Raw genomic sequence first — 12,015 nt, forward strand, 5'->3', positions numbered from 1 at the left:
TTTCACTAACAAGGCGCGAGGTCCAGCCAGAAGAGAACTACAATTTCGACACTTAGCAATCTGATAAGAATCTTCACTACCAGTAAAGCCGCGCAACCTGGTTTCATGCCCAGCAAGAATCACATGAAGGTTGCAGCGCAAGACCAGAGTAGGAAGGTACAAAAGGTACAAGTGGCAGGGAAAAGGAGCCAATGGACATCCTGCAGGCTCTGTTCAATTGTGCGCCACGATCGTCTGACGTGCAGAAGACGAGAAGTACATAAGGACGCCTACGTGGCACCAATCAGAGGACAGAGACATCTGTCCCACAATCTCCACTTGTTTGCTGATGGCAGAAAGACAAAAAGGCCGACAACGGCGACACGTGGCTCTAATCAGGGCGCGCCAGTGCCGGAGAACTTCTAGAAGCCACTAACGGTCGACACCAGTGAGACAAGGAACATATCCGCTATGTTGTCGTTTTCCGGCCCAAGGCCCATCAGCCCACATCCTCTTGCACCACTCCGGCTATAAATAGAGACCTCACCTCACAAGTTAAACATTCCATTCCCTCTACTCTCACTCTTAATACTTAATTATTCTCCCCAAAGCAGTCGCTTATTCTCACGCCGGAGCCCGGTTAAGAGGGAAACCCCCATATTCCCCTCTTAACGAGTAACGGTGTGCTGTTTTGCAGGATTAGGCATTCAAGACATAGCTCAGATAAACATTAGAAGATTAACCATCATGGTAGAAACATAAACCCAACTGATTAGCCTCCTAATTAGTTCCGTGTTTCTTCAAACGTAAAACGAAAAACTTGCAAAAGATAAAAAGTATGGGGGAACGAAGTTGAAAATAAAAAAAAAATGTTGGGGTTAAATTGCAAAAGATGAAAAGCATTGGTTTAAAAGTAAAAAAAAATCTTACGAGTTGAATTGCAAAAGATGAAAACATTTGGGTTAGAAGTGAAAAATCTTTTTTTTTTTTTTGAAAAACTCATCATGCTTGAGGTAAAACTCCATAAAGCAACAAAATATTGCTAATTTATAGTCAATATTTTTTTTTAAAAAAAACTCCCAATACTTCAGGTACAACTCCTAAATTGTTGCTAATTTTAGTATGGAAATGTTGGTGTTTATTTTGGGGTTCTAAAATATAAGTTTAGTTATTATAAAACCGTATCAATCGCCTCAAACCAGATATTTCAAAGTTTTGTTTCAAAGGTTGTTTTTAACCAATGTTCGTTAGAACCAACATATGATTTAATGATCACAACCATCGAAGAATATATGGGTGTATTCTTCATGATAATCTTTATGCCTTAGGAATAGTTTTTCCCATAACGTACTAAGCTTTGCTATTTAGGGAAAATCAAGAATATATGGGTGTATGTTGGTCAAGAATATTAATTGTGAAATCATTTTCGTTTTCCTTAGACCGTAAACTAATTCTTAACAACCTATCCAAGACATTTGGTTTAAGTGTTATTATCGAAGAATATACTAAAGGAAGAGATCAAGCAAATTAATCCTCCGTAGTATCTTTCTCTACATTATTTTAGTCAAATAAGTTACACAATAATTAATAATTATCTTAGAATCATGTTGTTTCCTTATAACTTTTGTATTATATATTTCTTATCAATATCACAGTTACCTACCTTCGTGGTGAATATTACAAAAGTCTAATAGTTATTAGTTCCCACATTTGAGCAGGAGACAAATGACTTGTATATATTCCTTGATACTACATCAAGTATGTTGCAAGAAGTAAATAAAGTTGATTGTTTTATCTCTAAACATAATCAGTGTGTGTACGCATTAGCTGAGACGAATAATGTAAAATGAAAGTAAGTTTTTACAAACTAATAATAACATATAGGAATGTTTAATCATAACTTAATCGATTTATATGTTTGAGCATATTTGGAAATTCCAATCGCGATTGCAAATGCGATTTCACGATTTTATACTTGTGCCCAATGAAACATTATTCAATTTTTCAAACTAATTTTATGTTTGATATTTTAGTGTAATTTGAGATTGCGTGTGACATACAAATAAGAGTGCACACTTATTTATCCAAACAAATTCCGAATTTCCCCAACATTTTAGTCCTATGACAAATTTTCTCAAGAACATTTTATCATGACGACAAAGTTTGTGTAAAATCAAAACAAAATGGTATTATCCAATACTTCATTATGGATTATTATTTAGTTTCAGGATTAAATACAAATGCTTCTAAAAATAAGAAGACGTACAAAGGGTATCAAACGAACTCCGATTGACCTCATTCAAGTGGTATTGGAACCGTCTCACTGAACTCTACGACGTGAGATTTTAGGTTTTCACTTTTCACTTTTGGATTTATAGATTGTAGATTTTAGAATATTTGTTTATTATCATTGTGTCTTTTCTATATTTGCGTCAGTGTGTCTTTTTTGCGACTCATTGTGTCTTTTTTCGTCGGCGTTGTGTTATATTTTACGGCATTGTGTTATATTTTGCTTGACATTGTGTCATCTTATGCGATCCATTGTGTCTTTGTACACTTCTTATTTATAAGAGCCTTTGTAGAATAACTTAACCCCAGAGAATCATTTTAAGTTGTCATGGTTTACTTCTAAACAGTTGATATATAGTTCGGTCGGTATTCAACACATAAGCTAATCATATTATGAAATTTGTTATGTATTTCATGGTTTCAATGCAAGTGTTCTTAGACTTTCTAGTTTATTTACGAACATGTTATCAAATTTGTTATGTATTTCATGGTTTCAATGCAAATAGACAAATAAGTTTATCATGTTATTATCACAGGTTCATCATGTTTTCTTGAAATTCATACTCATAAGCATCAAGACTTGGTAACTAAAAGATGACTTGTAGCATGTTGGTATAGTGGCATCAGGTGTTTATTCCCATCATAATAGTGTGAGTCTGATTCTCACAAAATGGGCATTAGGTAGACTTTAAGAGGGTGTGTGTTCGTCGTTAAAAGATTATAAATTGCCTGATGTCTTGATTCCAAGATGTGAATGACAGTTTTACCTGTTGTTTGTTGAATATTTGTAGATGACACTAATTCAATATTGTTGCTTTTGAGGTTCTAAAATAGTGGTTTAGGCATAAGTATAAAACAAGTCAACAATAAAATTCTTCTGCTTATTTTATAAAGATTACTGCTCTCTATCATTCAAGCAATCCAGCCCCCATTTTTCAATCACACATTATACATAGAGCAACGTATGTAGAATCGTCTATCAACATTGCACTTCGTGGTAACAAGAGGATTGACCTACTGAGTTATCAAAGATTTCAAGTAACTAAAAATAATGTTTGGATTCAAACATGATTGCTTTCAAATGAACGGAGACCAAACCACAAAGATTCGTTAGCAACCGCAGTCAGATCATGAACCAAACCATCATATGACTTGAACAACATAACCCTTTGGATGAACTAAATTGCAGACCCACCCATGAACCGGATCAACATGACAATCAAATCCACAAATAGAACCAATGTGAGTGACCACCACAATCCATATAAATCCATGATGCTGCGAAGGCGTAAAGTGTACTCATGTTTTAAAATTTGAATTAAAATAAAAGTATTACCAAAATATATAAAATTAGATAATCTCGAAATTCTTCTGGTATAACCCGGAAACAATTTTTGAGCGACTGTTCGGTTAGTCATACTTCCGGTTTGGGTTGAGGGCGGTTTCTACATCCGAAAAACGAGCTAATCCATCCAATTAACCTGAAATAAAAACCAAATGAACAACCTTTCTCAGTTCAGGTGGTGATACTTAACAAAAGCATGTTAGATTCTCCTGTTTATATGCCACAAACCACATGTAAAGGATCAAGATCTAGGTTCACTTTTCACTCATGCTTTGGGTAAGCCTAAAGCAACCATGGCCCATGTTGGTTTGATACCTTGCTTGCATTAAGCTTTCTAAACCTACCAAATCTTTTTCTTTATAACATTTGTCCTACATTTCACTCATATTCTGCACAATCTTTACAATGGGTTTGCTTATGAGCTTCATGGGCAAAAGTAAACTCATATCTTTCTTTTGTTTCTCTCTTGATTTCATGAAAACGACATGATATGATATCGTCGATGTTTTTGTAGGTTTGCCAACCAACCAGATGTTGAGTCTGGTAATGGGCACATTACACAGTAAGTTCATGGAGAAAGAGATCAACTGCTTCGACGACTTTCACGTTGCCATCCTCGACATGTTCAAGTAAAAACTTTCATACATTTTATTTCCTCTGATCGTATCTTTATACGTGTTCATCTCAACCCGAATGCAGCACTATAAATGCAGCACTGCCTGGAAAACACTATGATGTTCCACCACCAAACAAAGTTCAGGTCACACACTTTCTCTTCATCTCCATAATTATATAGCATAAAAGGCAATAAAAATATTCGAAAAATCAAGCAAATAACCTAATTGGTTCTAGCCATGACCTAATGGGCTCATATGTAATGCAGGAAATTTTTGAACAGTGGGAAGGAGCCAGAGAGTCCGAAAAGAAGAAATTGTTTGTTGACTTCATGAAAACGAGTGTAAGCATGAGCAAATTCGACGACTCAGCTCTGATGGCCGGATTAGTGACCCCGCCAGCAGCCATGGCTGCAAAACGAGCCGGCGAAACCTTACCCCAGTTAAAGATGATCAAAGTCATCCCCGATGTCATCTTTGTGCCATCTGCAACCGTTTTGGCTCTCATATCCGCTAAGCTCTCCAAGAAAATGTTCTTAGGAAACGTAGCATCATAATTGTAAAATATAAAACCATAAACATTATAAGAAATTTAAATTCCTCTTGCATTTAAAAAACGAAGAAATACCAATCAAACCATTGCAAATTGCAAAGCTAAAATATCTACCAAGATTCATATACATGTATCTCCAAAAATGGTGATCGAAAGAAAAAGTACGCAAACGCGACTTTTTTATTCACAAAGAAACAAAATAACAGAACTACGGAAGAAAGCTCGTTAGCGGATGTACAAGATGATGCCAAGGCCTAACCTGAGGTTCTTCGGGTCCATAGGCCTGCACCACTTTTGCGTCGGCTCCTTGCAGCTCTCTTTTTTGTGTTGTTTGGGATGTTTAATCTAGAACCAGGCCGTGTTCTTGGAGCCGGTTGTTCGTTTTGGGTTGAATCTTCAGAAACGGGAGTTGTGTTACTTTTTTCTTCCACGGGATCCTGGAGATTCTCTACTGGATGAATCTTTACATCCCCTGAATCTGTTTGCGGCTTCTTTGCTCTGCGGTTGTATATCAGAATTCCATCTGAACCCTGCACAAATAAAAATGACCAGTTAAATTATTTACAACCTTGGCAAATGGGAACAACGATCAATTACCATGTAAGATTATTCAAGGGAAGTAGTCAACCGAATCGCCAACCCTATAGAAAATGGAACAGTTACAACACAAAAATCTCATACAGATAGGGCTGCAAACCTTGTTCATGTTCGTTTGTCAAGGAAATATGTGTTCATGAACTGTTCATGAACACTTACCGAACGAGATTTTCTATTCATGTTCATCCGTTAAGGAAATTGATGTGTTCATGTTCGTTTGTTAATTTTAGGTAATGTGCGTAAACAAACGTTCATGAACACAAACGAACACAAAAGAACACAAACAAGCGTTCATGGACATAACATATGATACATTGATACTTATTAAATATTTTATCGGTCATAATTTTGAAGTAATTAAATAAAATATAAAAATTGAAAACACCGAACATAAATGAACACGCTACCAAACGTTCACAAACATAAATGACTAAAATTTCTTGTTAGTGTTCGTTCATTTATTAGACGAACGAACACAAACGAGCTTCCCGCCGAACGGTTCATGAAGTGTTCGTTGAACGTTCGGTTCGTTTGCAGCCCTACATATAGAAGTGGAAAAAATGGGCAAGTTACAAAATGGGTCTAAACAGGTTTATTCAAATAAGCAAATACCCCTCAACAACAAGCAAATAGAAGAATATTGTAAATCACTAAGAACGGTCGACCTCAACGATGTAAAAGGTGTAGACACTCACTCGTTTTCTTGAATTAACAGGAGGCTGTTCCGTGGATTTATTTGCGTCTTCAGAACGAGTCTCCTCAGAAGCTGCATTTTCATCTTTGACCAGATCATTCGGTTTAACCAGATCATCATCACCTGTGTTTAATTTAATTAGTTGAGACGCAAATGTAGCAGCTACAGATGGTCCTGCCATGTTTGTTGGATAATCCGGTTTCTTAACGGGGCATGTCAACGCATTATTAGATTCATGCAATGTTATCTCCACAGTGGATAAGATCCTTTCGGAATTTTCAGTCATTACGGTGTTCAGTTTGTTCTTCATTTCGGAAACTTGAGACAGTGAGAGTTCAATCTTCCAAAGTATTTGTTCCAATGAATAATCATCTCTGAATTCAAGAGATAACAATTCATCTGGAACCCTAAATTCGTTGCCGGCATTCTTAGGGGAAGATGGACCTGACAAAGAAATAACCAACAAACACCATTAAAAATATATAAAAATTAAAAGAAGGGTAAATTACATTTTTCGTCCTTTATGTTTGTATCGAATTGCAATAGATAACCTTTAACTTCAATAATTACAGTCACAATCCTTTATTTGGAAAACTCGTTACACATTTCATCCTTTAGCACTAACCAAGTTAAAATTTCCAGTTAAATTTAATCACTTAAGGGTATACTATTCATTTCATGTTTTTATTTAAAATGTTTCTTAATGTTTCTTAATTAATGTTTCTTAATTAATTAATAAATAAATAAATTACATATACCACAACATCAGCCCCCATATATCTCGATTCCTGTAACCACCTCCACCACTCATTTCCACTTCAGCCACCCTCACTCTCTTATCCCTCCATCTTCAAGAACCCAAATCATCCCTAATCTCCTCCTTCACTTTCAAACCAAACCCCAAAACCAAATGTCTTGTTCTACAATCCCATTCAGAATGCATCAGACCCGCCATTTTCAAGCCAAAAAATTCCACTTTTTTGGTCTCTGTGGTGGCAGCTGAAGCTGAGGTGGGTGAAGATGTTGATGAGGACGTTTCCGGTGGCGGTGGTGGTGTTGTTACGGTGGCTCAAACCGCGGTGGTCGGACCTTAACAAGCCGGAGATTCCGGCGATGAACATCGCCATAAAAATAACTAACAATGTCCGATCCAATTAGGTTAAGAACCGCATTAATCTTAATAATATTATTCGAATTCGTGTGGTAGGCTTTTAGGATTGTAAACGATGCGATTTAAGATGAAATTGGGTTGAAATTGAATTGGGGGGTTTGAAACCCCAAGCTGTATACTGCTTTATCTAGCCGGAGAAAATTGTTGTTAGAATATTGGGTTTCGGTTGATTGGTATTCTTCAGCGACGTCGTTGCAGTATTTGGAGTACGAAAGTTGGGAGATTTGGTGTGGAATTAAGTTTGATTTTGTGATGAGAAGAGTGGAAATTAGAAGGAGGTGAAGGAGATTAAAAGGAGGGAATGGAACCTTAATTCTTGGTTCCATTGAAATTTGAAATCCAGATTTGTGGAATCTTTACATTCTCTTTCTAAATCTATATGTCTGTGTCTCTCTCTATACATATATTTTCTCTCACTAAATATAATGTACCATCAACCAGAAGCTTTGTAGAGAGAGAGAGATACAGTAAAGACTAAAGAGATAAAAAGTGGGTTTTATTGAGTTTGGGGATGAGTAAGTTTTTATTGGTGATGAATGGGGAGGATGATGATGATGACGACGAAGAGAGTGAGGGAGCAGTTTTATTGATTATTATAATATACAATATAAATAGATAGGGTAAAAAGACATAAATGCCCTTATGTGTAGGGCACATAGTTAACTGAAAATTATAACTTAGTTAGTGGTAAAGGACGTAGAGTGTAATGAGTTTTCCAAATAAAGGACTGTGACTGTAATTATTGAAGTTAAAGGCTATCCATTGCAATCCGATACAAACATAAAGGACGAAAAGTGTAATTTACCCTTTAAAGAATTATATGATCATGCGTTGTGCATACTCTTTGATTTATATCTTAATGCATTGGTTTTAGAAAAGTGATATCTAACGCCAATGCATAAACCAAACAACACTTTTAGTAATCATATCCATAGTTATCGATAGCGAATAGTGACAAGCTACCTATATGCTACGTAGTGATAGCGACGAAATAGTGCCCACTATTTCGTGTTTAGCGATAAGGTAGTTAAATATTTAAGAAACAAAAAATAGCTATTTATAATTTTTATGTATATATATAATGTTATTTTTATACTTTTTATGTATAAATTTATAAGTTTAAGGACCAAATGTAAACTAGTGAAATAGAGGGGGTTAAATGTTTAAATACAAAAACTAATATTACACTTTTAATGTAAATTTTACACATTTTACAATTTTAGGGACTAAATGTAAACTAGTGAAAGATAGAGGGGTTAAGTGTTAACATCCATAAAGTTATTTAACCCTAAAAGACTAAAATCGATAAACACGCAGCACCGGAGCCGGAATTCGTCATCGGAAAACAAATCCCGCTATAATCACGCTATGGAGTCACTAATTAACATATTGCAAGATATGGGCGATACGCGATGAAGCGTGTGATAGCAAACGCTATCTTCGCTATCGATAACTATGCATTAAACAAAGCTAATAAATGATCATCATCAGAAAAAAAATGTAAAAGAGAAATTCTTAGTTACCGAGATTAGTCGGATCAGCATCCATTGTTGGAGCATGAGGAGGGGACCCGCAAGTAGCTGTATGTGTAACACATTAGTTATTCATTTATAAGATTAAAAAAAATAATTAAAGTGTTTGTAACTGGAAGAATAATTAAAAGGGTATGTACCAATATAGGAGAATAAGCTGTGTTGCGACATGTACGCTTCTGGGTCCCGCTCTTCATGTCGTTTCCTTATCTTCCTCTTCATAGGTTTCTCTCTTTGAGAATCATGTAAAAAAGGCGTAGCCTTTGCACAACCGTAGTCTAATTCAGAGTTATTATATTTCAATCGTTTTGTTTGTTTATATTTCTCGATCTCTTTGCCGTACATGATGCCCATGGACTGGAATTTCCTAAGCTGCAATTCAGCCCATTTACAACGCCACATAATCGGTTGTACATACTTCCTCCAATGAGACGTCACCCTTTTCTTCCTGAAAATTCACCGTTTCATGAAATAAAAATATAGCACAAAATACATTTTATAATTGCAGATGCTCTCATTAGATACTATGATTTTGTTACGTATTCAGAAAGTACACTCATCCTTGATATTTTTTAGTTTGGTAACTTTTTGGTGTCTATATGGCTCTACCGGTGAACGTAATCACAAGCTTTATGCATGGTGTGTATTTCCATCAATTCGCACATGATTTTATAAAACGTGTTTGGATACGTTCTTATGTTTTTAGTATGTTTTTAGTGTTAAACCGTCACCACCATTCACCGCCCAAAATACGAAACAAATCTGAATTGTGATACCAAATCCGATAGCAAATCGCAATAAAAAACCCTAAAATCTTTACCAAAATCGAATAAAGATCTGATATCAAACAGAATCGAGACTTGGATCTTTCGTTATTGAATAAAACCTAAAGTAAAAAGATAGGGTTTATGATACAAAATTAACATAAAGATCATGATTCTTGGTCTTGGGTTTGATTTTAACTAATATTCACGTTCTGTTCGAAAAAACAATTTTGGTCTAAACATATGATTTTAGAAATTTTCTTCAAAAAAAAAAAAAAAGTTCAAAAAAATAAAGTGAAAGAACGAAAAATACTCATCACATGCCAAGCACATGACGGGCTTAGCAGATGTCTTAATATCTTAGACGACGGAGGAACCAAATCATTACCAAAACTCAAAAGTAGGGACGATAAATGGAATTTTTAAAACACGTGAATCAAATACACGATTTCCTACATACAACAAGGATCATTTTAGTACTTCACGATTGAAATAGAAACAACCATAGATCTCATCTAGCAAAAATTTGCAATAAGCAGAATATAACATTAATTAGTTCCATGTGGACGAAATAAAGTTAACATCCATAATTGTGCTAAGCATGATTCCCATATGCATATATTACGCAAAATAAAAATATTTAATGAGACATTACCTCAGGGGTATCAAATCCCCGCGAAAATCTGACATAACTTCATTGTCGCTTTCAAATTCACAAGCTCCAAAGTCAGAAAATGCGTCACCAAAAGAACTTGAAGACGCAGTAGAATCACCAGACTGAGGTTGGTTCGAAGCACCGCCGTTCTCATTTTTAGACTTCGATACGTCAAGGTCTTGCTCATTTAATGGAACTCCCATAGCAAATTTTCCCTTATACTTACTATCAAGTTTCATGTTTTTATCGTTTGGCATTGATGCAAAAGCTGTATGGTTTTTACTAGTCGAGGCTTCCATTGCGGTTTCGTTTCTTTCTTTAAAGTCGAGAACAGGACCCATGTTATGATATTACACGACTGAAACCATTCTTATTCGATGAAGGTATTCGTTATTCCAAACAAACAATAAGAGTAAATAAGACTACTCGGTTTTGTCAACGCGGGTGGACACGGAGGGTCTAAAACTCTAAATCGCTCACCTGCATTAATAAACAGAAAATGAAATGGTCGAAATAAGAAACTCGATAATGAACATGGCAAAACAAAACACAAAAAATAATTAAAAATATTGTAAGATTCCAAATTAGTAGATCAAATGTGTATCCATTATACCCCCCCCCCCCCCAAAAAAAAAAAAAAAAAAAAAAAAACTACACAAAGTGTTCAAGATACACATATTCTTCAGGTAATCAAGCATGTTAAAAACAGATCATAAATTTGTCGAAATAAGAAACTCGATAACGAACATGGCAAAAAATAATTATAAATATTGTAACATTCCAAATTATTAGATCAAAAGTGTATACCATTATAAAAGATTAAATTAAAAAAAAACTTATTACTTATGAAATTAAAGCGTTCAGAATACACATAATTCTTTGGGTAATCAAGCATGTTAACTCCATGTTGTGAACTTAATAAATTAAAAAAAATAATAATAAACAATTTGCCATTAATCATAAAAAATCCCCTAAAACATTAAAGTACAATTTCTTGGTGAAAATGACATAATTACATGAACCAAATTACCAAAATATCAAAAAACTACACAAGATTAAAAATTTACTCATCACAAACCCCAATTTCAAAATTAGGGCTTAAAGAAAACCCAAACCCTTACCCAAAATTAGGGCTTTTACATGAAAACAATCAAGATTTACGTGAATTACCTGTAGAGAAAAAAAGCAATCAAATTTACATGATAAATCAAACTAATTAGTCATTCAAAACTCACGGGGTCAAAATCCAATCTTTTTATTTCAAATTAAAGTGAAAAGATAAGAAAGAACGTGTGTAGAGTGTGCTTACGTGGACTCCGGCGGTGGAGGACGACGGCGTGCGGTGGTGGTGGTGAGAATTTTGAAGTTTTTGAGAATTTGGTGGAAGAAATTTCGTCAAGAAAAGTAGTGAGTGAGGATTTGAAGGAGAGAGAGGAGGAAATATTTAGTCTTTTTATTTTTTTACTTTTTCTTTTTTATAGGAGTTTGAAATTTCAAAAGAAAAGTTTTAATGGATTTATAACGTTTCCTAGTTTAAAAGATTTTCTTGATTATATTTTTATTTTATAGTTTAATAGAAAAACATAATTTAATGAAAAACACTAGACTACTACTTTTTGTGTTTTGTTTATTTTATTATAATAATAGAAATTTTTATTTTATATTTAATAGAAAAACATTAACCTACTACTTTTTGTACGTTGTAATATGATATGATATGATTTTGTATTAATTATGTGTATGATTTGTTGTTATGTGATATGATGATCATGTATCTACTTTACCTCGTGTATTTCACTTTAATTTGTTAATGTTGTCTAAA

General features: G+C 34.6%; 2 protein-coding genes across 6 annotated transcripts; one reads left to right on the forward strand and one right to left on the reverse strand.

Annotated features, from left to right (window-relative positions):
- Positions 1-3,965: 3,965 nt before the first annotated feature.
- On the forward strand, positions 3,966-4,873 carry LOC110918805. The gene is made up of 4 exons (XM_022163091.2): positions 3,966-4,049; positions 4,128-4,242; positions 4,313-4,373; positions 4,497-4,873. Exons 1-4 carry the CDS (start codon positions 4,019-4,021, stop codon positions 4,782-4,784), a joined length of 495 nt encoding a protein of 164 aa, XP_022018783.1. The 5' UTR covers positions 3,966-4,018; the 3' UTR covers positions 4,785-4,873.
- LOC110918804 lies at positions 4,814-11,650 on the reverse strand. 5 transcript variants are annotated; one of them, XM_022163087.2, is made up of 6 exons: positions 11,503-11,650; positions 10,194-10,673; positions 8,915-9,222; positions 8,766-8,822; positions 6,073-6,515; positions 4,814-5,310 (listed from the first exon to the last, which is right to left on the reverse strand). In XM_022163087.2, exons 2-6 carry the CDS (start codon positions 10,532-10,534, stop codon positions 5,035-5,037), a joined length of 1,425 nt encoding a protein of 474 aa, XP_022018779.1. In that variant the 5' UTR covers positions 10,535-10,673; positions 11,503-11,650; the 3' UTR covers positions 4,814-5,034. The 5 variants fall into 5 exon arrangements, with proteins under 5 accessions (XP_022018779.1, XP_035841241.1, XP_035841243.1 ...); XM_035985348.1 differs by having other exon boundaries at positions 6,073-6,518; XM_035985350.1 differs by lacking the exon at positions 11,503-11,650 and adding an exon at positions 11,315-11,392 and having other exon boundaries at positions 6,073-6,518.
- Positions 11,651-12,015: the final 365 nt, after the last annotated feature.

Source organism: Helianthus annuus, chromosome 16, assembly GCF_002127325.2.
Source record: "Helianthus annuus cultivar XRQ/B chromosome 16, HanXRQr2.0-SUNRISE, whole genome shotgun sequence".
Lineage (NCBI taxonomy): Eukaryota > Viridiplantae > Streptophyta > Magnoliopsida > Asterales > Asteraceae > Helianthus > Helianthus annuus.